The sequence below is a fragment of the Electrona antarctica genome (assembly GCF_951216825.1).
Source record: "Electrona antarctica genome assembly, chromosome: 19".
Classification (NCBI taxonomy): Eukaryota; Metazoa; Chordata; class Actinopteri; order Myctophiformes; family Myctophidae; genus Electrona; species Electrona antarctica.
In genome coordinates, this window is record NC_136800.1 from 19,176,568 (window position 1) to 19,201,546 (window position 24,979).

Sequence of the window (24,979 nt, forward strand, 5' to 3'; positions counted from 1 at the left end):
AGGGTTGTCTGCTTTCTTAAAACCATTCTGTGAAAATTGTTCTCTTTACATTTTACAAACAGCACACCGATGATGAGGCGAGTTAATGTCATTCTGTGTCCGCGAGGCTATTGCATTGGAAGCCCTAATGAACGTAAAGATGGATGGGTGGATGGAGGGCATAAAAGAACAGAACCAAAGAAAACAGGAGTGGGAAATGAGAAGAGAGTATGTTATGGGAATGTGCATCTCTGAGGGTCTTTCCAGCAGATTGGTGTCCACCCACGGACCCTGACGACCAGCCGAGGACTCCGATTGGCTGCTGGCTGTCACCGAGGGGAGGAAGGGGGTCATGAATATGTATGAGATATAACTGCTTGATGCACAGCTACGAAGGGGAGGAGGGGAGGTACATATCAGTTACTAGAGAGGGAGCAATAGAGATGGAGGGAGGGAGGAGAGAAGAGGGGGAGAGAGGGGGGGAGAGGGGGAGAGAGGGGGGGGGGGGAGGGGGAGAGGGGGGGGGGAAGAGAGGGGGAGAGAGTGAGGGGGAGAGGGAAAAAGAGGACAGGGAGAAGGATGGAAGGTAAAAAGGAATAAAAATGAGTAAATGATGGACGGCAAGGGACGGAGCGATAGAGATGGAGGGAAATGGAGAGCGGGAAGGGAAGGGTAGAGAGAGAGAGAGAGAGAGAGAGAGAGAGGAGAGAGAGAGGAGACGTAGGGTATCAGGAGGATTGAGAGGACACTAATGAGACAAATTAATCATACCACACACAAGCAAGCACACACACACACTCACACATGCACTTTTCCTGTATTAAACACCTCAGGAGAACAGCTGTGTGTGTGTGTGTGTGTGTGTGTGTGTGTGTGTGTGTGTGTGTGTGTGTGATAGTGTAGGGCATGAGAGGGGGGGAAATCAATGTAAACACACATACACACACACACACACACACACACGATGGTGCCCAAGGCCTGGCGTGCTGTGGTGTGTAGGATGGGATTATTTATGTGATTGGATAAGTGAGAGAGGGGTCCCTGAAGACATCACCATGCATTCATTAAATATACCAACACTCTGTGTGTGTGTGTGTGTGTGTGTGTGTGTGTGTGTGTGTGTGTGTGTGTGTGTGTGTGTGTGTCTTACTACACAACAATTGGGCTGATCTCGGCTGTGTGTATGTATTAACACGGCTATTTATGGTACATGCCATGAAGTGACGAAGGCACTTCATTTGGTACAACAGCTTTGGTTGGGTATGCATGCATATGTGGATTTGTTATGGCAGGTCGGGTCTTCATAAGCTGTGTGCCAACAGACGAGCCACTCACGGGTTGTGCCGTTTTCAAAGTAAAATGTGCAATTACTTGCACAAATCATCAGAATATTGATGATCAATAGTCAGCGCTTGAATGCATAAATTATTGATTGATCTTTTGGGGGGTTTTGTCTTTTTTTGTAAAGTGATACTCCTGTGTTACCGTTAAGCAGAGTCTAATTCTAACATCACTGACTGCAAGAGAGCATCCAAAAGAAGGTTGAAAAGTGGTGAAGACAACAATGCTGTAGCCACTGGACCACAATTCTCCTCTCAAGATGTTCTTTGTAAACCTCATAGAAACTAAGGGAGAGGCGACATTCGCCAAATGCTACGACAACAAATCACAGATTCTCAGGGAGTTTTTCCAACTGCTCCCAGCATCCCCAGCTTGCGTCTGCACCACCGTAATTATGCTTATAGACAACACAATAATAAGCCTGAGCTAATCATTCTGAGAGATCAAATGACATGTGCCGTGCGTCATAATCAGCCTATACATACTAGTGTTTACATGTACATGTACAAGAATGTCATAACAGCACGACACACGAGAGAAAAGTAGAGAAAATGTGCAGACTAAGGAAAAACGTGTGTGTGCGCGCGTGCGTGCGTGTGTGTGTGTATACAATATTGAGAATAACAATCGTCCAGGGTGCAACTACTTGGCGATTACAGATCAACTGTATATAACCTACTCTGGTGTGTGTGCAGTGTGCCTACAGTGTTGCTTCTCTTAGCTCCTCTAGAAGCAGTCTTAGCTGAGATTAACACAATCAGCACCGGGATTCCTTCAAAATAGAAGCTCTGGGGTACCGGAAAGATATGGCCGCTTTTACTCTGAAACCCACCCCCCGGAAACAATCCGGGGAAAAAAAACTGAGAAATAGTTTGCTTTACTTTGCTAGCTTACATTGCTATAGTTTTAATTTATATGATATATGATCCAAAAAGCGTTCATATTTTGAACGAGAGGCGGATGAGGAGCAGAAATGAAGCGCTAGTATATTCATCAGATCAAAACCACGGAGAGCGCCCTGGATTAGGAGAGACGAGGCATTCTTTCTGCCGCACTAACAGCTAAGTCAACGGGAAGATAATATGGCCGTAGAGAGCGAAGGGCGGTGGCCGAGAGTCGGACTGAAAATGTAAGGAAAAAATTCAGAATATTCTTCTCTCGCCTGGTATCATTGAGGATGCGCTAGGACGTGTACACACTTCCAATGCATCCCTCCTACGGACGGAAACGGTTAAATGTTTGTTCTCTTACCTCCTCTACATTAGAAGCAGTCTTTGCTGAGGTTTCCATGAATATGAGGCCATGTTCTCTGGCAAATGCCTCTCCCTCCTCCTTCTTCACCTCTCTCCTTGACTCCAGGTCACTAAACACACACACACACACACACACACACACACACACACACACAGAGAGATACACATCAACACAGACGCACATAGGAGCAATTGCATCAGAGTAGACCACATGCTACACTAGCATGCGTCTATTCAAGGTTACAGTAATGCTATCAAGACTGCATGGGATGGCACGTTGTGCACACTGCAGTCTGTGACTTCTTGTATAGCTGATATTTTGTAGAAGGATGTGAGCGATGACTCTTGTAGCAACTGAGCAAAAGCAGGTAGAATATTTCAACCCCTTGGAAGATTGTGGACACATTTTGTGGACTGATTTCACAATGGCCATTTCTCAGACAGGGTCTGACATTTTTAGTCTCCATGCATACGTACATAGAATGTGATGCAAGGCCTCATCGAAGCACATGGTCGATATAACGCTTACCTCTTGTTTCCGATGAGCATGATGACCATGTTGGAGTTGGAATGTTGGCGTGCGTCCTCTAACCAAGTTGTCAAGTGGTTGAAGGTGTCCCTTCTGTCGAACACAGAGACACAGCAGTCAGCAAATTATTATTCAGTCTTATACACTGACTGCTTACATATTACTTAGCCACAAGTGTAGATCCTGCAGACAGGAAAGCAATAAAAGCACACTTCATTTATTGTAGAATGCGTGTCTGACCAACTCTGCATTTATGTTTGACTGAACTCTTTTTAAATTGTATGTGGAGCCTTTTCTCTCTTTACACTTCATTCAATGTCTTCCACCGTTTTGTTTTTGTTTGTGGTCCACTGGAAGCCGCTCCCTCCCTGCACTGCTCTGCTCTACGTGGTCGAAATGAACATTCTCAGTGCAAAAATACGTCAAACTAATCTCTCTCTGCCCCTGCTGTCACACAGTTCACAACTGGATAAGTAAACTTTCCAGCCGGAGGAAAGGCCAATAATGTCATGGGAGGCTGAACCACAGGGGACTGGCGTGTATTCAATGGGAATTATCAGCATCCCAGTTACAGCTGCTGGCGATGACACTGTCCCTCTCTCCATGTTTGTCCATCTGGATTTTCTTCTTTTTTTTTGAGAGAGAAGGAACCAGAAACTTCCTGGTTCATACGAGTGCACGCCGACTACGGAGGTTCCATGGCTCCATTTGATTGGCTGAGTTACCTTGTGATGTCGTAGACTAGCAGTGCTCCGGCTGCTCCTCTGTAGTAAGACCTGGTGATGGAACGGAATGACTCCTGACCAGCCTGGAGATGTAGAAATAAATGGATATTCATTAACATCAGAGTAAGATGAACGATTTTCCTAGGATGCTCTACTGGGTTATGGGTCTGGAGGTTTTTCCATACATACACAGTAAAGACACAAAGGAGATAAATATATCTGAAACAAGAAATTGTGATGAAATGGATTAATTCCCATTTATCGTGGTAAAAAAAAAGAATGCACACAGTAACAAAAAAGGAGTCAAGAATCTCGCAAATTGGCCCATGTCCAGTCCCTGGTTTTAGTCCTGATCCCCTAGTGGATTCCAGCTCCTGGTGTTCGAGTCAGCTGGGAATAGTGAGTAAGGGGACAGAGCAGGGCCTGTTATGTGGACACAATGGACTTCTCTCTGACACAATCCCTGTTGTCTCTCTGCTTTCCAAAGTCTCTCTCCCTCTCCCTCTGCTTTCCAAAGTCTCTCTCTCTCTCTGACAGTGTCCTTCGGATCAAACCTGTGTCACTCTAGTTATAGTGTAGTCTCCAAACTCAGCACCTTGTTCACTCCCCTGCCTGTACTTCCATGGCTGCACCATAAAATTGCTCATTCACTGTTCATGCGTCTAGTCCGCTCCACCCTTCTGTCCTCACTGCCTTTCACTTCTCTCCAACGGGGGGTGTCAAGACTGACCCCTCTCTCATTTTTGTAGGACCGCTGATGCGACCAACTCAGGCTTCCCACATGTTTTTTTTCCCTTCCCAAAACTTTTCCAGAATATTTAACCCAATTTGGCATTGGCACCTGTGCAATAGAGACACCGCGTTTGAAGTCGATCGCTCAAGCAGGAGACCCGGACGGTTCTTGAGATATGCACGCAGGGGATTCTAGGCATTTATCGATCCATAATAATACCTTATTAGCGCATTTATAGTTTGATAATAATTCTACGCTCTCTCTGCAGTGTAACATTGTTGGCTCTGTGTGCTTTTAACCCGGTAGCAAATACACAGCACAGCGCTCTATAGTCTTAACAGACAGCTGCAGCGTCTCCTTCTCAAAAGGATGCATCCCAACAGACAGACAACCAGGCCATGAGTCAGTCAGTCAGTCAGTAATGCCATTAGTGTATAAATGATAAATGAGTTCAAAAAAGAGAACGCTGTGTCTGTCTGCCATCTGGTGCGCGCGCGCGCGCACGCACGCACGCACGCACGCACGCACGCACGCACGCACGCACACGCACACACACACACACACACACACACACACACACACACGATATATCTGTCTCCCCTGGTTCTTCTTTAGGAGCCTCTAACCTCTGAGACCACTAGAAGGCTGCAAGGTAACAGCACTGTTGTGCGTTTTATTTGGAGGTGTCTTCAACAAGCCACAACTGAGACACTTAAGCTTCTATTGACTTTGGGGTATTTGACCTCAGGGAGTGCGTCCTAACGAGCCATGAAGGAAAAAGACATGGTGTCCTTGCTGTAATGGGCAGACGACCAGAGTCAGAGCATCCTGTGGAGTTTCAGAGTTCAGACTAGCTCCACTGTGGCTCATAGAGCTCTAACTCCACCTGCTGGCCAGCATGTTAACTGCACCTAAACTGCCTCACATTATGGACATTGAAGTGTCAATAAAATGACATAATACACAGTGTTCCCTCTAGAATTTGTTTAGCAGAGGAGGGTGGTGGCGTAGGAATGTTATCGTCTCAATCTGGGTTGGTGTGGGTGTGTGTGACCCCCCCCACCACACACACACCCAGGTAGTATGAAAACACTGTCTGCTCTTAGAAATGCTCTGCTAATGTGTTAAAGACGTAGTGAAATGAAAAATACAGTTCACACTTTTAGACAATATATCTGGTCATCATATGGGCATACCTAACAATGGATGCCAAAACAATAGGATCATTTCCAATTTTGGGTATTTTTATATCAAAAGTCCATACAGATCTAATTTTAATTACTTCCTTTGAACGACGAAACGTAATGCGTGTAGAGTCCTGCATGAATAAAAATGACATAAAACACACAAGGGGGACAACTCCAAATATTGGCAAGATACTATATTCAATAGTTGCTTGATAGATTAAAAACTGATTATCCAACATTCCCTCAAATCAAAAAATCCTATCTCAAAATATTAGAATATTAGACATAATCCAGAAATGCCGACCATCTTAAAAGTATATTAATGTATGCAGTCAATTCTTTGGGCTACTTTTCAACAAATGATTTCATCAATGGGGTGTGGCATGGAGGTGATCAGCCTGTGGCACTGTTGAGGTGTTATGGAAGCCGAGGTTTTCTTTGATAACAGCCGTAAGTTCAATTGTATGGTCGAGCCTTATGTCTCAGACCTTCCTCTTGAAAATACAACCTAGATTCTCTGTGGGGTTCAGGTGAGGCCAGTTGGCTGGTCAGTTAAGCACAGTAATAACATGGTCAGTGCACCAATTACTAGTAGTTTTGGTACTGTGGGCAGGTGCCAAATCGAGCTGGACAGGAAAATCAGCATCTCTGTGAAGCTTGTCATGCTCTAAAATATCCTGATAGATGGCCGTGTTGACTCTGGACTTGATACAATAGTAGACCAATAGCAGCAGATGACAGGGCATCCTGATAGACCAATAGCAGCAGATGACAGGGCATCCCGATAGTAGTCCAATAGCAGCAGATGACAGGGCATCCCAATAGTAGACCAATAGCAGCAGATGACAGGGCATCCCCAATCATCACCGACAAGTGGAAACTTCACAGTGGAGGCAACGCTATATCTCAATATCTACCGTGTGAGACATAAGACTGAACAATACAAATTAACTTATGGCTGTTATTAAAGCAAACTTGGGCTTCCATAACACCTCAACAGTGCCACAAGCCGATCACCTCCATGCCACACCCCATTGATTCAATATTTGTTTCAAAAGTAGCCTAGACCAAGTATTGACTGCATACATTAATATACTTTTCAGATGGTCAACATTTCTGGATGATTTTTTTTAGTGTCTCATGTAATATTCTAATATTTTGAGATAGGATCTTTTGATTTTCATGAGCCGTATGCCATAATCATCTAGATTAAAACAAAAAACAGTGTGTGTATGTATGTATGTATGTATGTATGTATATATATATATATATATATATATATATATATATATATATATAAAAACACAGATGCTGTCCCGGATTGAAAGGTATAGGTTACACAGTACACAGTACACCCTTGGAGAACCCCACTCAACAAAGTATATAGGGTTTATATGGTATTTTTGTAATTACCTGTGAAAAAAGCTATGGGCATATGTGCAAAACAAGCGAATGCCAGGCATTTGTCCTCAATATCTAAACTCGGTCAACGACAAAAAACGGGCATGTCCAGATAAAAACCTATTACATCATGGTCATGCTATTATCAAACATTTGTATATTACCGTGTCCCAGATCTGCAGTTTGATCTGTTTTCCATCTATAGTGATCATCCTCGCTCCGAACTCCACACCTGGACACACACGCATACAAATCATTGTTATTTCATATGGCCACACCATCGAGGTAAAATGAAGCTTCATATCCATCTATCAGAAGGAATCCTGATGCTAACATCTGTAACAGTGTAACAACAGTTCTAAGTGTCTCCTGATAGTTTCAGACAGCACATCAGAGCACCTGTAACAGTGTAACAACAGTTCTAAGTGTCTCCTGATAGTTTCAGACAGCACATCAGAGCATCTGTAACAGTGTAACAACAGTTCTAAGTGTCTCCTGATAGTTTCAGACAGCACATCAGAGCATCTGTAACAGTGTAACAACAGTTCTAAGTGTCTCCTGATAGTTTCAGACAGCACATCAGAGCATCTGTAACAGTGTAACAACAGTTCTAAGTGCCTCCTGATAGTTTCAGACAGCACATCAGAGCATCTGTAAACGTGTAACAACAGTTCTAAGTGCCTCCTGATAGTTTCAGACAGCACATCAGAGCACCTGCCATATTTATTGACTGAGATATTGTCCTCAGCTGCAGTGTGGTACACTCTCAGAGAGGGTCTTACCAATAGTGAGGTCGTGAACTGGCTGAAACCTCTTGTCTGTGAACTGTAGTAATAGACATGACTTCCCCACACCTGAAACAGAAAAAAAACACACAAACTCAGTCCCAGAAGTTGGGAAACAGATCCTTAGACACATGCATGCACACACAGCCTCGTTATCAATTATTGTTACACAGAAGTCTGATCATCCACTTAAACACACACACACACACACACACACACACGATAACAAAAAAAACAAGAGGTCGCCCCCTGGATTTTCAACAAGAACCAGCAGTTAGTTGTAGATCTAAGGTTAGATGGCATCACGTAGACCAGTTTAATTGTATAACAATGTCCGTGTATGACTTGGGAAAAATCATACCACATGATCACGATACTGTACATTATCATACAGTGTGCTGCACTGTCGGGAAGATGGTTTAAGTGTGATTCACATTATATTCACTTGAGGAATCACAGAGAGGGAGGTAGTTTGTTGACCTCTGTAGACAGATAGTCAGATACTGGCTCGTGATGGGCTCTATTTCTTTTTTTAAAGAGCCCATCTACAACACATTGTGAGCTTGTAGATGGATGTTGTACAACATGGATCTTAGATTTGTTTGTGTGACTTTTCATGAAAGACTACTTTGAAGTATAGATCATATTGTTCACCACTGGTGTTTACCATCTAATTAAGAGCCTGTCTCAGGCCAGACGGCTGGGTATGCTGGAGGATTAATGTCGTCTCTTGCTCAGACAGGACGTTGCTTTTTTCATCCTCAGCAGAGGTCTACAGCAGAAAGGTTAATGTTGATAGAAAGAACCTTTAGGAAATAAAGTAGTGTCTTGTGCATGTGTATGTGGCAGCCAGGCTGGACATCAAAATGGAACTCTCCACCCACGCATTGTTTGAAGAATCAACTCTTATCAGTCCGTTTCTAATACCCAATTACCGTGCAGCAGCTTTACCTCCATCTTCTCACAGTGTGATATTATAAACAGGCTTTCTTTAAAGCAATGTTCCATTTACAGCACTTACTTTTGCAGGAGTTCACAAAAGAGCACCAATAATGGCCAGTTGGCCACTGTTGGGAACCATAGTCTTAGTTTCACCACAGAGTTTTGCCAATGACTGACTAAAGGCCCATTTATATTCCCTTTACGTATGAAAATAAATATATCTGATTCAAATGTGAAGTAACCATCACTGCTCACATACTACTACTGCGTCTTTTGCATTGGCATGGATGTTAAGCAATACATTCAGTAGAGTGCAGTTCATGGTCAAAGGTTTCAGATGTACACTTTAAGAAATCTTGCATAAAGACGGATTAAATGAAAGCAGAAAATGGACAAAAGACTAACATTGACATTAAATTAAAAGTACATGATTAATCCACTAATATCCACAGCACTGATGCATTCTGAACTGTCAATCCCCACTCAGTCAGAAGGCATCTACACATCTATCATTTTCACGGCTTTAGCCGAAATTGAAATTGACAACACACAGGAAAGACTATATTTGTGCGTGTCTCACGCATCGAAAATAGCCAGTCTACATGCTCACCTAACAAGCTTGTAGTCGACAGGTTATTTATATAACAGGGCACGCAATCAAGCATAAATTAGGCAGAACATTTTCATTGCTCATCTCTGCAGACTCTGCCTCCTTATTTGCATAATAACTCAACTCGAGACAGGTGATTGGTCAAACAGGAGGCCAACCTCCCCAACATCCAGGGGGTCAGAGGGCATTGCCATAGCAACAGATGGCACTAGCTCCTGTGTTCAGAGCGACCATTTTAGCCCCAAATGTCAACAGTCACCATAAGGGACACATTATTGGAGATGGAAGGGTGATAATGTAATTCTTCACCTCCAGCTGAAGGCATGTCTCACGAGATTGTTGCTGACAGGTTTAACGCATAAAGGAAGAGAATGTTGCAAGGCAACCGTTTTACATTCTTAGAACTTGCAAATATGCTGGCAATTTTGTTTTGTTTTCGTCCCAGACACTAGTTTTTCTTTTTTCTTTTTAAAGTAAAGTGAAAAATAAAATCTAAAAACTGGTGTCGTTAGCCTGCCAAAACTTGAGGTAAACCACCACAACAGCAGCCAAACATGTCTTTTCAACAAGGACTGTAGTTACACAATCACGGTTTGTATACTATAGATAGAGAGAGACAGACACACAGTCAGTCAGTCTGTCAGTAAGACGGACACGAAATGTTTGAGCTATTCTCAAACATTTTAGAGAAAAATCAATGTAAAAGTGTTACAACTGTGACTGAGATGATACCAAACATTCCTCTGATCATACAACCCAGCAACGCTTAGCAGCTGTGGTAATATTGTTACTTCTAAGAGTACAGATCAGCCATGTTGAAAGAGATACAGACAGTGTGAGAGCGCGAGAGAGAGAGAGAGAGAGAGAGAGAGAGACCTTCCTCTTAATTGTTTCCAAGGGTTACCATCACCAGGCAGTGGCGTTGCTAGGCAGGGGCTCTGTGGTGATGGGAGGATGGAGAGAGAGGACAGGCTCACTGGAAGGACCCTTGTATATTGTAGTGGTCTGGTGGTAACCTTGTATGTCCAAAACTGGACATACAAGAACGCACCTCCAATGCCTGGCTTTTGAAATTACGTCCTATGGCAGCCAAGTCTATGGACTATTAATGTTTGTTTAGAGCACTTTTATCTAAAATCGAATGGCAGCCAACTCTATGGACTTTTAATGTTTGTTTAGGGCAGCAGTTAAACATTGACGACGTGAGAGGTCATGTGGCAAATAAAAATACATCTTGTGACTGATTTAGTTTTATATACAATAATAACACTCGGCATTCATGTCTCGTAACGTATTTAGTGGCAGTGAATCTGCAATGAATGAAAGTGACTGAAGACTCAAAATTATGCTTAATTTCCCAAAAACTAAAAAAAAATGTGGCAGCCACAGTGGGTGGCTGTTTGTTATCGTAAAACTTCCGCCGTATTAGCAGTTTTGGCAGTTCTGAGCTATCGTTTTTCACGAAATTCGGCAGTATGGTAGAGGGCTGTGAGGATCCCTCAGGAACTGAAGCTCACACTCATTCGTCAAAAGACCTCTGATCTTTAGATCTCTAGATGAAAAAAAAAAACTAAAATAATTTTCTCGATCCATTCTTTGGCCACGTCACATAAATCGCATTTCCATACATGCCAATGGAGTCTGGCTGGTTATGGGACTACATAGCATTGGCAGAACCCCTTCAGCCAATCAGCCTAATCATAGTCCAGTCTACCCGCGCCATGTGAACCACACAGGAATGAGCAGGTTCGAGCTGACCTATAGGTAGAATCTAATTAAAACCCACATGGGCAAGCCCATTTGTGATGATTCGGTGTCCTCTCTTGTCTAAGACCGTAGCCCAATCAGGGACCAGCATCTCTGGCAACGTAATTATGTCATCATTACAATATATCATAATATATCAGGGGGGTTTTTGGAAGCGGTGATGCCAGTGGTGAGCACACCTCATGGCGTGCTCTTTTTGTGCAAGGCGCAAGTTGGCAGCTCGACAGAGTGCATTTCTAGTTCTTATAATTGTTTTAATTAAATATTGAAAATAGATGATCTACAAGCTCACAACTTTTCCACTACATCTGTGCAACACTCTTGTTATTGTTAGTAATTGACAAAGAAAAAACAGAATAAGTTGAAATATGGAGATATGAGGTTTCCTTATGACATCGATGCTATAGTGATACGCCTGTCATTATCCCCTGCATTACACCGGCAGTTTGCAGTCAACATACACCGCAAGACAACAGGGCAATGAATCAAAAACATATTGAAAACAATATTTAGAACCACTAACCAATTTAATTTTGCTCTTGTAGGTTAACCGATTGATCGACAAACAGGCAAAGTGCACACAAACATTACAGGAATGTTAAACTATAAGTTTATGAACCGTTGCAATGTTATACAGTATATATTCTGCACATTAGTTTTACTAGAGCGGTGCCCATTGGGCACTGGCCTATTTGGAACGATGCAAGTTGGAAATGGATGCCCCACCCAGTTATTATGTCTCTGTCCCTTTTATGCCCATGCCCCATATATAGAGTTATTTGTCAGGCATGCCCAAATATGGAATCTATGCAGATGTCAGAACAGCTCCATATATGGAGATCTAGGGATGATCATGATACACACAGATGTTAAAGCCGCATCACACACAGCATTTCCACCCACAAAACAATCGGGCAGGAATACAATACGATTATTGCCGTATCGATAAATTGAACACGATCCTACTCATGGTGCACCCTGGTTACTTACTTACTGCCTGGTGTAGTGGTGTCCCCATCGATATACAAAAAAAACAAGAAATTATGACAGTCAAATTTGTCAGGTGAAATAAACGCTGTCTCCGTTGTGCATTTTAATCTTAACACATTCCCTCCCATTCACGAGTTACAGGAAGCTCTCCTCCCAATCACGAGTTCCACAAGTTATGTTCATTGTTTAATTGGCCGTTTTTAATACGTTTTAAGACTTACGGGGTTTCCATCGGACAGAGTGGGATAGGTGACACGTTCGGATGATGTCACCGGAAACAGATCAGTCGCACTGGCTTGCTAAGGCTTCTGGGAAATGGAGGCCCAATGCATTCCTATTGCAATTGCAGCGCACTACGGGAGCATTCGTCCTCCGCTCTTTGTTGTTGATCGGCAATTTGGATTATTTTTAACACGACGACAAATGATCACACCATTTTAAGGCGGATTTTCATGAAACGGAATGATGATGGCGGCAGAGTGGTTCTTCAAAGGTTAGTGAAAAACTAGGCAGTCAGATGGGGATCACAATTAATTCCACAGTCAAACTGTTAAATTATTATACATATCAGATGATTAAGGATGAGTAGCATTTGTTCCTTCACATCTAGAGAGAATGTGTGTCATTCATTGGTGAATGTTTCCAGTTTCCAGTTTCCGCCTCACCACCACCACACAGTGTTTACCTGTGTGGCTAACAGAGTTGCGCTTATCAAACTACAGTCATTCAAATAAGTGGAGAGAGCAGCTCACCCCATAAGAACAAACAGCAGAACTGACTGGCTTCATTTTGGACTGGGTGCAGTGTTCATTTTGATTCAGTTTTAGCCATGGACTTTGGAATAAAATTCCATTTAGGTTTAGTCATATTTTTGTCATCTCTACTTTTAGTCGACTAAATATTATGATATTCTAAATCTACAGATGATTTGGTCGACAAAAAATATTTTGGGGGCCTTGGTGCATGTTGAAAATAGCCGATCTACAAGCTCACAATGTGAGCTATTTTTAGTTCTCAACCAAACAATGCGTGTCTTTTAGTTCTACTGCGTCTCTTCCAGTTTGTCTAGTTTTTATTTGTTGACGAAATTTACAATATATTTAGTCTTTGTTAGTTTTAGTCATCATACTATCATAGCTTAGTTTTTGTCAGAGAAGAAAAAGGTAGTCGACACATTTTTCGGCATAGTTTTAAGTTTACGAAATTAACACTGTAGTCAGGGGATATTAATACAATCTGGGAATAAATTTCTTACCAAGAATTTTCTTCACCAATGTGTTTATATAGGTGTCTAACATATCCCACATTGGTTTCTATTCAACCACCCTAGGGCACATTTGGGCAAGTGGATATGGCCGAATTTAGCCCAAGGAGTGTTTTTCGTGCAAAACGAATGCTTGGAATGGGTTCAGAATCATGAAAAACCCCTAGTTTGACCCCTAGATTGGCCATAGACTTCCTAGGTTGGCCATAGCCACTTGCCCAAATATGCCCAAATGTGTTGACCTCATCACATTTGTGATGACGGCTATGGCCATTTTTAGCTCAAGGAGTGTTTTTCGTGCAAAACTAATGCTTGGAATGGATTCAGAATCATGAAAATACCCTAGTTTGACATGTCACATGCTACTTAAAGCATAATGAAATGTAGAACATTTTGCCTTATAATGGTTGTTGTATGGCAGTTGGCACCCCTAGTAGTTGAATAGAAACCAATGTGGGATATGTTAGTAGACACCTTTGCAAACACATTGGTGAAGAACATTCTTGGTAAGAAATGTATTCCCAGATTTGACATTATACTGATAATATTCCCTGATGCTAACTCAGTAAAATCAAGACACCAACAATTTCCATTGCTTCGATTTGTTAGCCATGTACGGGCGTCGTTCACAAAGCACTGATTAAATAATAAAGGTCGAGTCGTGGAATCTCAGGAGGCATTGTTTAACTTGAAATATTATTTAACTTCCCTTCAAAAACTGTTCTGCTCTAGCAGCGATACATGCTCCTTCCGTTTTTCACCCCTGGCAGGTCTCAGACTGGATGCCCATTCATTAGGCCTAGACTAGGCTAGTAGTAGAAGAGTGCTTGATTCAAAGATATTACCCACATTGCTTTTGCTACCACGGCTGTGAGGTAATGCGGACCTGCTCGACCAGCGTGGAAGTCAAGTCGAAGTGCCAGGCTTTAGTTCTGTAATAATAATGATTTCAATAGGGCTTCACACTACTGCAGAGATTAAAATAAAGGTGCATTTTGCATCCCAAAACAGTTTATAGTTTAGGGACGCAATAAAACAACGACCTCTTCATCCATGGGATGCACTACTGTACTGTTTTTTATTCTAGTTTGCTAGCTTTAGTTATAATCATTTCTTCTTCTGTTCTCTACATGAATATAACCATATTATAACCATATAAAATGAAATGGGAGTTAAATGCTGCAATTTGTAAAAATGGCAAAATATGACTCCTAACGTCGTTGAAGTGGGACTCATCTAAAAGACCATCCCTGCATCCTGGGACTCATTACATTGAAAACCTATTTACATCACTGCTACTGTGCAGTGCTCGGGCCCCAATAATAATAATAAACTTTATTTGTATAGTGATTTATTTGCAACACTCTAATCAGAACAGAGCCACAATACTTGGGCCAGAGCCACACATTTTGCTGAATCGAAAGACTAGACACCACAAAATCTATACTATATGTCAAAGGCAGGAGAAATAAATCCCATGCAATGATTTTTGAAGGGCTTGACGTTTAAAATAACCACCGCCCCAATAAACTTAACTCTGAAACCATAGCTGATAAGATAAACAAATCCAGCAAACTAGGAAACCACACAATGCAGTGGAAAAACATTTCCAGAAAGACGGATAACCAACTTTGTTTGAACGCTGTTCAAATTGAAGGCTGTGTCTGTTTACTGCATTCAAGTACATCAGTTGTACAACCCTATCATGCAGTTAGTTAGTTTTCAGCAAAACTAATCTGTAAGATCATTATCTGTTGCCCCTCGTCTTGTTATTACTGTACAAAAGTATCAACCTATTCTGTTGTACCGTTCTGCATGATTCTATACCATACTGTCCATGCCTTTTCAAACTTTTCAGTATTAACCGTATTGCTTCCGAGACTACCAGACTTCCTACACCCACACTCTCTGATTTGAACAATAACTTATTGTTCATATCAGAGTGTGTGGGTGTAAGTCAATAAGGCCATCACACGGTTAGCACTTTCCTCTGTATTGCTATTTCAACTTAATGACATCTGGACTAAGATACAGAACCTTAGCGTGGAAAAAGGTCTGCTTTACTAGGAGTTTTGTTCCCTCAGCCATCGTGGCATTAAACAAACTGCCCTACCGATAGGATGGTTCTGTGTACAGTGAGGACCTCATGTTTATGTATTGTCTTGGTGCCGGTGGTGATATGTTTTCTGTGCCATGTGTTGTTTTGTTGCAGGTGTTTTGAACATACCTGTGAAGACGAATATCCCCTAGGGGACAATAGTTTAATTTATAATTATTAGTGATGTGCACTGTAAAGTTATATCTACAATATGATGTTATCATGTCATGCTATGGTTAACTATGGATAATGGAATGGATAACCACTAACATTAAGTAAGTGTACATGTTAACAAGAAAATGCCATTCCCTACTGGCTAACATTAACACACCGGAAAACAGAGTTTCCACTTACGTGGAGTGTAAGGCCCCATTTACACTGGCAGACAAATCTAGCCTGAATCAGATCTGTGCCACATCAAGATTGAAATCTGATTGGTTTAAATGGTCACATGACTCATTTAAACAAATCAGATTCCAATCTGGATGAGGCTCAGATCTGATTCAGGCTGGATTTGGCTGCCAGTGTAAATGGGGCCTTAGTGTTCTTTCTCATTACATTGACGTAGTAGTATAGCTCATGTGTTTTCTGAATTGTGCTATAGGTGTTAATGAGATCAATAGCACAAGTCAGTAAACGTATGTTATCTCAGGGGGATAATGATCACTTTGAATACTTGGATCAGCAGAGGAAACCTGGAGAGGATAAAAGAATGTACACCACTCTGCCCAACAAGTACTTTGGAGATATAAGTCACTTAACCACTGTGGACCTCTACAGGAGAGGCTCACTGGCCTGTGGTAGTACAGTTAACTTCTTAGGTGTGTGTACAAGTAAAACGTGTCAGAAACAGTGGCATATGGGCACACGGGTGGCGCAGTGGTAAAGTACCTTCCTTGCCACCGTGGAGTCTAGGGGTTCGAATCCACTGCACGGTCCATCCGGCTTGGCCGAGCATCTATCTATACGAACACAATCGGCCGGTGGTCAGGGAAGGGAAGTTTGGCAGGGAGGGTGAAATTTGTCACTGCACATAATCCTACAAACTGGAGCGGGGCAGCGGGCAGGTGAGCCAGTATGTTACAACAGCAATGGGAGGAATAAATTGGTATAACAACTAAATTGGGGAGAGAAAAAAAAGGTGAATAAATTGGCTCAAAATTATAGAAAAGAAAACAAAAGGCCCAAAAAACAGGGACTCTAGGGTTAAAGTAAAGATGACAATGATTGGTGATCAACGTATTACACACATTTTTATTAAATTCTGTGTCAAATCAACACTATTGGGCAAGAGTATTTCAGAATTTCTAACCCTTATATACTTGTTTAGAAACAGCCAGACAACAGCGACAGAGTCTCCAGGGCCAGCTGTTACCAGCTTACCATTTATTACATTGTGTAGCATGACCTCAGGCCTCACAGTTATTGTCTCAATTATTCTCCCTCTCTTATGGTTATAAATTATGCATTTCGTATTAGACGGTGCTAACAATATAGCACAATAAAGCAGGAAATAACGAGTTGTGTTATCATAACCACTGTAATAAATGTGAGCTGTCCAAACCACCTAAAAATATATTATAATATAGGCTATACTTGTATGTAGCAATCGATCTATTATAGGCGGCACAATGATAATTTCCATGCCCTTGTGCACAGCGCACACCTGAGAAATGATAACCGGCTGTGTGAGCATCATTAAAGATCACTGAAATTACCAGGAGTGGCCTATCCATCGAGTGAACTGTCTGGAAAGTAGACTTATTTTTAGGAGGTTGAAACATGCACACAAGAGTAGAGAAGGTGGACGGGGGTGGTTATAATTTAGGGTGTAATTTTGTGGGGAGAACTGCCTATCTGCCAGGCTGATCTCTGGAAGAGCTGGCTGACGTCCAGCAGCTTAAGAGAATATCTATCCTGAAAATTGAGAATTTACTTTTTTTTCTCCCCTGGGATCATGGACATTTTGCAATAACAGTTTTTCTCGGTCCCTTTTGATGTGGAGCCATTTCATGAGGGATATTGTCGCTGTCGGGCAGAAATGTTGTGTATCTCATTTAATCGTTTTATGATTTTTCATTCATGAATGCCCCATTTTAGACTCTGTAGTATGGCAGTCTCACACTGAAGTAGACAAATCGCCAATCGTTGAACATTTGTGAAACATTTCAACCTGACTGACATGCCCAAAATAGGGATGCCAGGTTCAAAGCAGTTAGGTCTATCTGTGGCCTGGGTTCTATAAATATTTGATTTGACTAGTGACTAAATACTAACAATGTTGTTTATGATATGTGAAAGCTGCTTTAGGATATTTAATGATACTATAGCGGCTAGCCCCAATCCTTGTCTATTTTTTATCACAGTACATTTGCACATAATTTGTCCTCTGTTTGTCCTCACATAATTTGTCCAAGTGGTTAGGATGGGTAGATTCAGTAGGCATCATTTATACAGCACCCAGGGATCAGTTAGGGGTTTAGTGTCTTGCTCAGGAACACTTCCGAGTTCCGACACATAGACCGGTGCCAGAGGGCTAAACAGGGACCTTCCGTTCCTCCACATATTCAGCCACTGGGCTCAGTAGCTGGTTGTACAGACTAGGTATTACAAACACTGTAATACATCTCACTTCGCACTCACTTTTGAAAGTGAGCACTTTGTACCAGATTGAAGATCAGAAGAAGGATCAACACTTTCATCACTATATGAACAAGAAGGGGGGGGGGGGGGGGGGGGGGGGAACTGTTTACATTTTCAGCCCAAGTTATAAAACAATTACAAACAAATACCTGTTACATGGCACTCTTCTCTAGAAGCAGGTATTGCACTCTAGAGGACATACACTGGTTAACCTAGTGCCATTAAAGAAAACACGGATGAGACTGAAGGACAGTATATTATTATAATTGTAGGGTAACAATATGGCCCTTGGCAGAGGCTGTAGTAGTAAAATGAGGATGGAGATTTCTACAGCATACACGCATTTCAAACCATAGTTGAAGAGCTTCAAAGAAAAACACCACCATACCCTTTGTCAGCCTTCTGATTGGTCCCTGACTGACTAACCAGCAGGCTCTTTCTGCGCTGTTCCACCCTGGTTCCGCCTTGTTTATATTGAATTTGCAAAAACATCTTTTGGGGACTAGCTATTTTGTAAAATAGGTGTGCTGATCATCAGAATATTGGCTCAGGAATGCCACAAAAACAAAGAAATATCCATGAATTCAAGTCTCCATGGGGTGAGTATTGGCTGGGGGAAAAAGCCATTTAGGGGGTGAACCTTTAAGTGGTTAAAATAGTGTTAGAACTGAGTGAGAAAAAAGTTAACAAAAAGGAGTAGAAAGTAAAAGAAAAGTAATGGCTTCACAACAGCAATGTAAATGTGAACTATGCATCACTTCATATTTTCAGACTCCCTGACCATCTGCCCTGCCTTGTGCTCAGTATAGAACAGTAGTCTATGATGATAACAGAGCCGACTTAATGCATGGGTCAATCACTCTGATCACTGCATGCTTATCTCAGTCTGCAATCATGTAATATCGCTCAAGGAGCAGAATTAGGCTTTCCTTGCTGGTAGATTGCTTTGGATTTTAAGTAATGAGTTAATTTAACTCTAGAAAACTAAATTTCTACACTTTCAGAGTTAAATGACCACACTGGTCGGACATGTTTAGCTTATAGAAGATTGCATTATGTACATTACTGCTGACTATTGTCCAAAGCATGCAGCCTTGTAGTTTGTTTTGTATTTGAGGAAACAGCTTTTTTCTATTAATTTAAGTACAGTATGAAAATCAACTAGCAGGGACTTAAAACTTGCTTGAGATAGTTATCCAACTCACCACATTTTACTACAACGCTACGCTATTAACTCAAAACAACAAAGTGGAAAAAGCGGCACTCCAAAATACAAGGCTCAGATGCAATTTTCATATTTTATTGAGAACGCCAACGCGTTTCGGCAACAGCCTTCTTCAGAGCAGATAAGCTACGCTACTAATTGTATCATATGGAACAGTTGGGGGAATACAAGGTAATGCATACTATAAACTAAAGTTAGTAGCCGACACACCCAGTTGACTTGAGACATGAAGGCTGTAAGCCAAAACTAGACCTCTTGACAAAGACTGTCAGATAAGGACATCCTGCACAGCCTGTTCAAGGCAGGAATGTTGTGCCGTTATTCCGCCTCGCTATTCTGCATATTTATTCGTTTATTCTTGTTTTGCTGTGAAGCCGGCAGTGGGAATAGTCAGAGAGCTGAATACACATCTGTAACAGGGTCTAACTCTGCCGGCACTGCCCGGCAGGGCAGGACAGCGTGACATCTAATGTCCACACACCTTTGGCTCGAACTGCTCCCTGCTTCTCTTCAAATTTCCCTCCAACATATTTCTGAACGCACAAACACATGGCTCGCATGAATCCAACAGTCTAATTTTACTTTTTAGCATCATGTTCTCCCACTCTCTCTTACACACCTAGTAGTGATGATGTGCATGCACTATAGGTAACTCTGTTTTTTTATCCACACCCACCAGCATTTTAAAAGAATTTCAACTGCCCAACCTGCTTCAACACATCTCTTTTCACAACCTGACCAGCTGTCATTAAAGGCAGACACAGTATTTAACAAAAATTTGGTTTTTTGCTGACAAATTGGGCAACATCTGTTCTGATCATATAATGGAAACAGATTTAAACCAATTAGTTAATAAACACATATAGGGTACGGTAAATGCATAAGCCGTTGCTGTAATTAAATGTATCAAATCTACCAACAACTGCTGTCATCTCACATTGTGCAAGTGTGTGAGAGAAGATCTATGCTGATTTTGTCCCATCTGCAAATAACAATCTCCCCTATAAGCATAACCTACCTGCAATGCTTGCCATATTTCCTGACATTACTTTCTATTTTTCTGTTTAAAGTCATAGTTTTCTGTGTCGTTACATCTACTGCTCAGTGCTCACACAATGGGGAATCCCTCCTGGCCCAAGGGGGATATTAGACCCCAGGGCTTCAGGAAGGACTACTCTGTCTGCTACATAAATACAGAAGGGATATAGATTAAAGTTCATGACAATTTCTCAATCCTCAGATTGCACTCACAGCAAAATGATGAGTCATGTAACTTAATAATACATGACTAATAAGCCAAACCCACATACTGGTATACTCATTTGACCGTCCATAATTAAAACTGAATGATGTGCCGTGCCGTTTGTTTCTAGTCATAGCTTCTACGCAAAATGTATGTATGTATGTATGTATGTATGTATGTATGTATGTATGCATGTATGTGTGTGTATGTGTGTGACTGTGTGTGTACACAAATGACTGTAGTTTACACCAGTTGACTTGGGACTAATTTCCTGTCTCTCTGTTGACAAAGAATCATCACATGATCCACTCTAGGCAAACAGCCTCCAACTTAAGTAACTCATCCTACAGTATACACTATACAAGGACAAAAACATAACTGTCTGTCACTCAATCACACCGCACGTCATAAAGCCAACCCTTCAGACACGGAGGTTGTTCAAATCCCTGCTGCACTCCTTTCTGGGAAGCTTCCTGAACAGAGCAAATTTAGAGTTTAGGTTGGTCCCTCAAAGGAGGGAGCAGACAAGGTGTAGTGGGACCCCAGAGGTTTGCAATGGGATCCGATCTATTTGCTACTTAAATTCTATCAGTGTTTAATTCATTATGATTTAGTACAAAAGATCAAACATTTTAAATCTGATGGAATTTTCAGTTAAAGTACATTTCTATAATATATATCGTCATACTAAAAGTATCTTAAGATGCAGATCTGTTTTACAAAACCTTGAACCGATTGCCCATTTATCTGACAGCCCATGACATGTAAAGCTTGGACATTTCCACCTTAGATAACATAATCAAGCCAGAAACCCAAGTGCCGCGGGCTAAAAATGGATTCCCTCAAGTAAACATGTATAAAAAGGTCTCAGCATAGCTGTCTGTATGGATATTGATTGGGTATTTTCCATACTATTTTACAGTAGATTTCAGAGGGACCATGCATAATATCTGGAATGCAACCCTCGTTCTACAGAGTAAGGTAGGGCTGAATGGTTAAAAGCTACTTTGTAGTACGAGTCTGCAACCACTCTAGATAAAGTACAACAGACAGAACTGCACATACCGTAGTAGTTGGTTATTAAAAACAGTTGTGTTAAACAGCAGAGTTTGATGAACAGTCCTGGATACCTTTTACATGGAGGTATGCCTACATGATATAACCTAACTGGGATCTTGGCAGCAGCTCTCTTCAACACTGAGGCTGTAAACAAAAACACTTCTGACAGTGACACCTCAAGCCATAACACTGTTTCACAACACTAAACTTGAAAGTACATCAATTTCATGGCCTCCAATCACTAAAAGCAGTCCAAAGACAAATAAGAAAATGTGAAATGACATCAATTTCATGGCAATATACGCGACTCTATAGCAAAAGGCCGATGCAAACCTCAAAAGGCTGGTGACAGGTGCGTAGGGCAATAGAGCATATATTAAAAAGGGTATCTTTGAAAAACAAAGAAGAGGTCCCGCACACTGTCAGACACTTGAATATACGTGTCTCCACATTGTCATATGGTTTTAGGAAATGATCAGCAACAGATTAAACCAATCCATTCAAAACCCAAACCATGTCACTGTAATATCTAGGGGAAATGTTTTCAGGTCAATACATTTTACATGTGTTATATATTGACTGTACTACCCAATGCAACAAGACAGCAGGCATTTCTATAGATGTGAATAACCCATATCTTATGATACAATGAAGCTTACCGGGTAAGACACCGGTCATCCGTGTCTTACATTTAAACATGAACAGTGTGGGAAGTGAACATTGTAACAAGATACAACTAATGCATTTGCCATTTGGGGGAGGTGGGGTCTTCGATTTTGCTACATGTAGCAAAGGATCCTGTTCCTCATCATCACACCACCACCACCTCAACAAAAACACCGATGTGACCAACCAGGCAATTCCATTTCATAAATGATATTACTGCTGTTGTTGATACTTTAGTCTAGTCATTTAGTTCAGCAGCCTCGGGCAACAACAACATAAGATGCACCTGCTGATGTTGAAACACCCAAGCTAGTTAACGAGGCCCCCGATCAGAATACAAAGCTAACCGAGTAAACAAATGACAACATTAACCACTGGCCCCCATAACATTACACACATGATATCGCAGGGCTAAACGCGTCTGGAATTGGACACAAACAAGGAATCATAGTCTTTATAAGTTCCGTTTATGCGACAGGGAATGTTTGTCTGATAATCCTATTCGTTATAAAACGCCATTTCGTGGGAATACTGGAAAGACTGGCCTTCAGTTTTGTCTGCCAAGACACTATGATGAGATCAAGTGTGTTCTTGTTAATAATAACGCATGTAAAAAAAACACGCGTAGACGAGACTACTAGAGAGCAGAGGTCGCGGTGATCGTGTTTCGTGTAACTGCTGAGTTGTCATATTTACTGTGTTCAGTGTGTTGTGTACAAGGGCTACGTAGTTTAACGAGGAGGGAGCACATACAGGCTAAAAAGGCTAACTAGCAGGGCTAACGTAGCTAGCCCGAGGCTAACACCCCCACCCTGGGCGCAGGGAAACAGACAGGCCGAACAACAGCGACTCTAAAAACGTGTCAACAACAGCAGCTCCCATCAACACAAGCGCAACACAACAGAGGCAAAACGTTGTGCTAAGTGTGCGCCACTGTCGGGGCCATTCGATGTGTTTTCAGACAGGGTAGCTGCTGCTGTCATCCCACCCTCTCTCTGCTTGCTTTTACCACGTCATTGGACCGTCCAACACTGCGGAAATGGAGCGGAGGAGCTAGCAGCATTAGCTAGCAAGCTAAAGAAGCCGCGGCTAACCCAACAGTGCTAAAGCTGTCACCAGTTGATCAGTGCTGCTCACCCGTGTCTCCGATGATGATGTATTTGAAGAGGTACGCGTACGCCATGGCCCCTGCTTTGCTGCTGGCTGTGCGAGAAATGACGATCGCCTTGTCCCTGGCCCGTTCCTTATGTCAGCGAACAGACCGTTAGAGCCGTGTGGGAATTAAAGATCGCCCGGGTTGCTTTTTCTCTGGCTGTCAGACAGGCAGCTTGCTGCTTTTTAGCCTCCTTTTCTCTCTCTCGGTGCTGCTGATGGGAAGGAACAATAAACAGCCTCCTCCGACTCCTCAGCTGTTACGTCATCATAGGTTCCGCCCCCGCCACCTCGCCACGCATGCCGCCCCTATACATGCGCGGAGCACCCGTTAGATAGAGACACACGGGGACTACAAATTTCACGCCCCCAAATGAGACAGCGGCCCCACTTCTGGTCCGTTAGACCAGTGTACTGCATGCCAGCCCATAGAAGTCAATTGAAATTCCACTGTAGTTAGCCTACTTTTAAAATAATACAACATGAACTGAAGACTATATTGATTTGAATAAAAATATGTTTCCAAATGTATGAAGTGTCTTTGTCAACATATTTTTTTGTTTTCTCAATAGATGACTTGTTTCACATTTAATTTACCACTTGAATGAGTTACCCGTAATGTTAACGGAGCAGAGCTGAGTTGACAGACTGATTACCTGTCGCTTATAAGTGACGTTCCAAGCGCCGCCGAGTTTGAAGATACATTATCCGTATTTGTGGTGCATGGTGTGAACATGCAGGCGTATATGAATTCTTTACCTGCCGCGGAGCTCCGACGGTACAAAGAAAAAATAAAACTTGTTGGATTATCAATTTGTCCATATGATTTGCCTAAAAGTAGTTGGGAAAATGACCCAACTAAATGGCCAGGAGTGACATATCCAGATATTGTCAACTATCTAGTGGATTCTCCAGGTTTATAGATAATAAAATATCAATTAGAATCTATCTTATTTATTACAGTTTTAATACATATTACAATATATGGGCTATTTATTTATATAGCCAATATATTGCAATTTCACGGGAATTGGGAGCTTCATGCATGAAGAATAATATAATAAATTACTTTTCAGGCAGTCAATTTCAGTCTGTGTAATCCTATATAGCAGCATATGCTCCTCAGATGATTTTGCCTGACTTCTTGATATTGTCAATCTATATCATATTCAGTAGGATAGGATTAATGGTTCACATGACGCTCGTCCTTCACGTGCGTCGTGGCGTGACTTGCTTTGTTTTGAGCGCCTGGCTAAGTTATGTGCATTTGTAAACGTTCAGATTTCAAATAGCCTATAAAGTGCTCACCCCCCGGGACACGGATGTTAGAATTTTGAACGGGCTGCTATTAACACCCGTGCATCCCGTATTGTTCAAGAAAATGCAT

At 41.9% G+C, this 24,979-nt stretch overlaps 1 protein-coding gene across 1 annotated transcript in view; it reads right to left on the reverse strand.

The window, feature by feature from the left end:
- The window catches only part of rab2a (RAB2A, member RAS oncogene family), a 30,538-nt gene extending 6,649 nt beyond the window's left edge, over nt 1–23,889 (reverse strand). Inside the window, exons 1-6 of the mRNA XM_079488558.1 lie at nt 23,578–23,889; nt 7,931–8,002; nt 7,313–7,380; nt 3,828–3,910; nt 3,103–3,195; nt 2,572–2,683 (exon numbers count right to left, since the gene is read on the reverse strand). Of these exons, the coding sequence (XP_079344684.1) occupies nt 2,572–2,683; nt 3,103–3,195; nt 3,828–3,910; nt 7,313–7,380; nt 7,931–8,002; nt 23,578–23,623 (474 nt within the window). The 5' untranslated portion in view covers nt 23,624–23,889. The remainder of the gene's footprint in view (nt 1–2,571; nt 2,684–3,102; nt 3,196–3,827; nt 3,911–7,312; nt 7,381–7,930; nt 8,003–23,577) is intronic.
- Nucleotides 23,890–24,979: the final 1,090 nt, after the last annotated feature.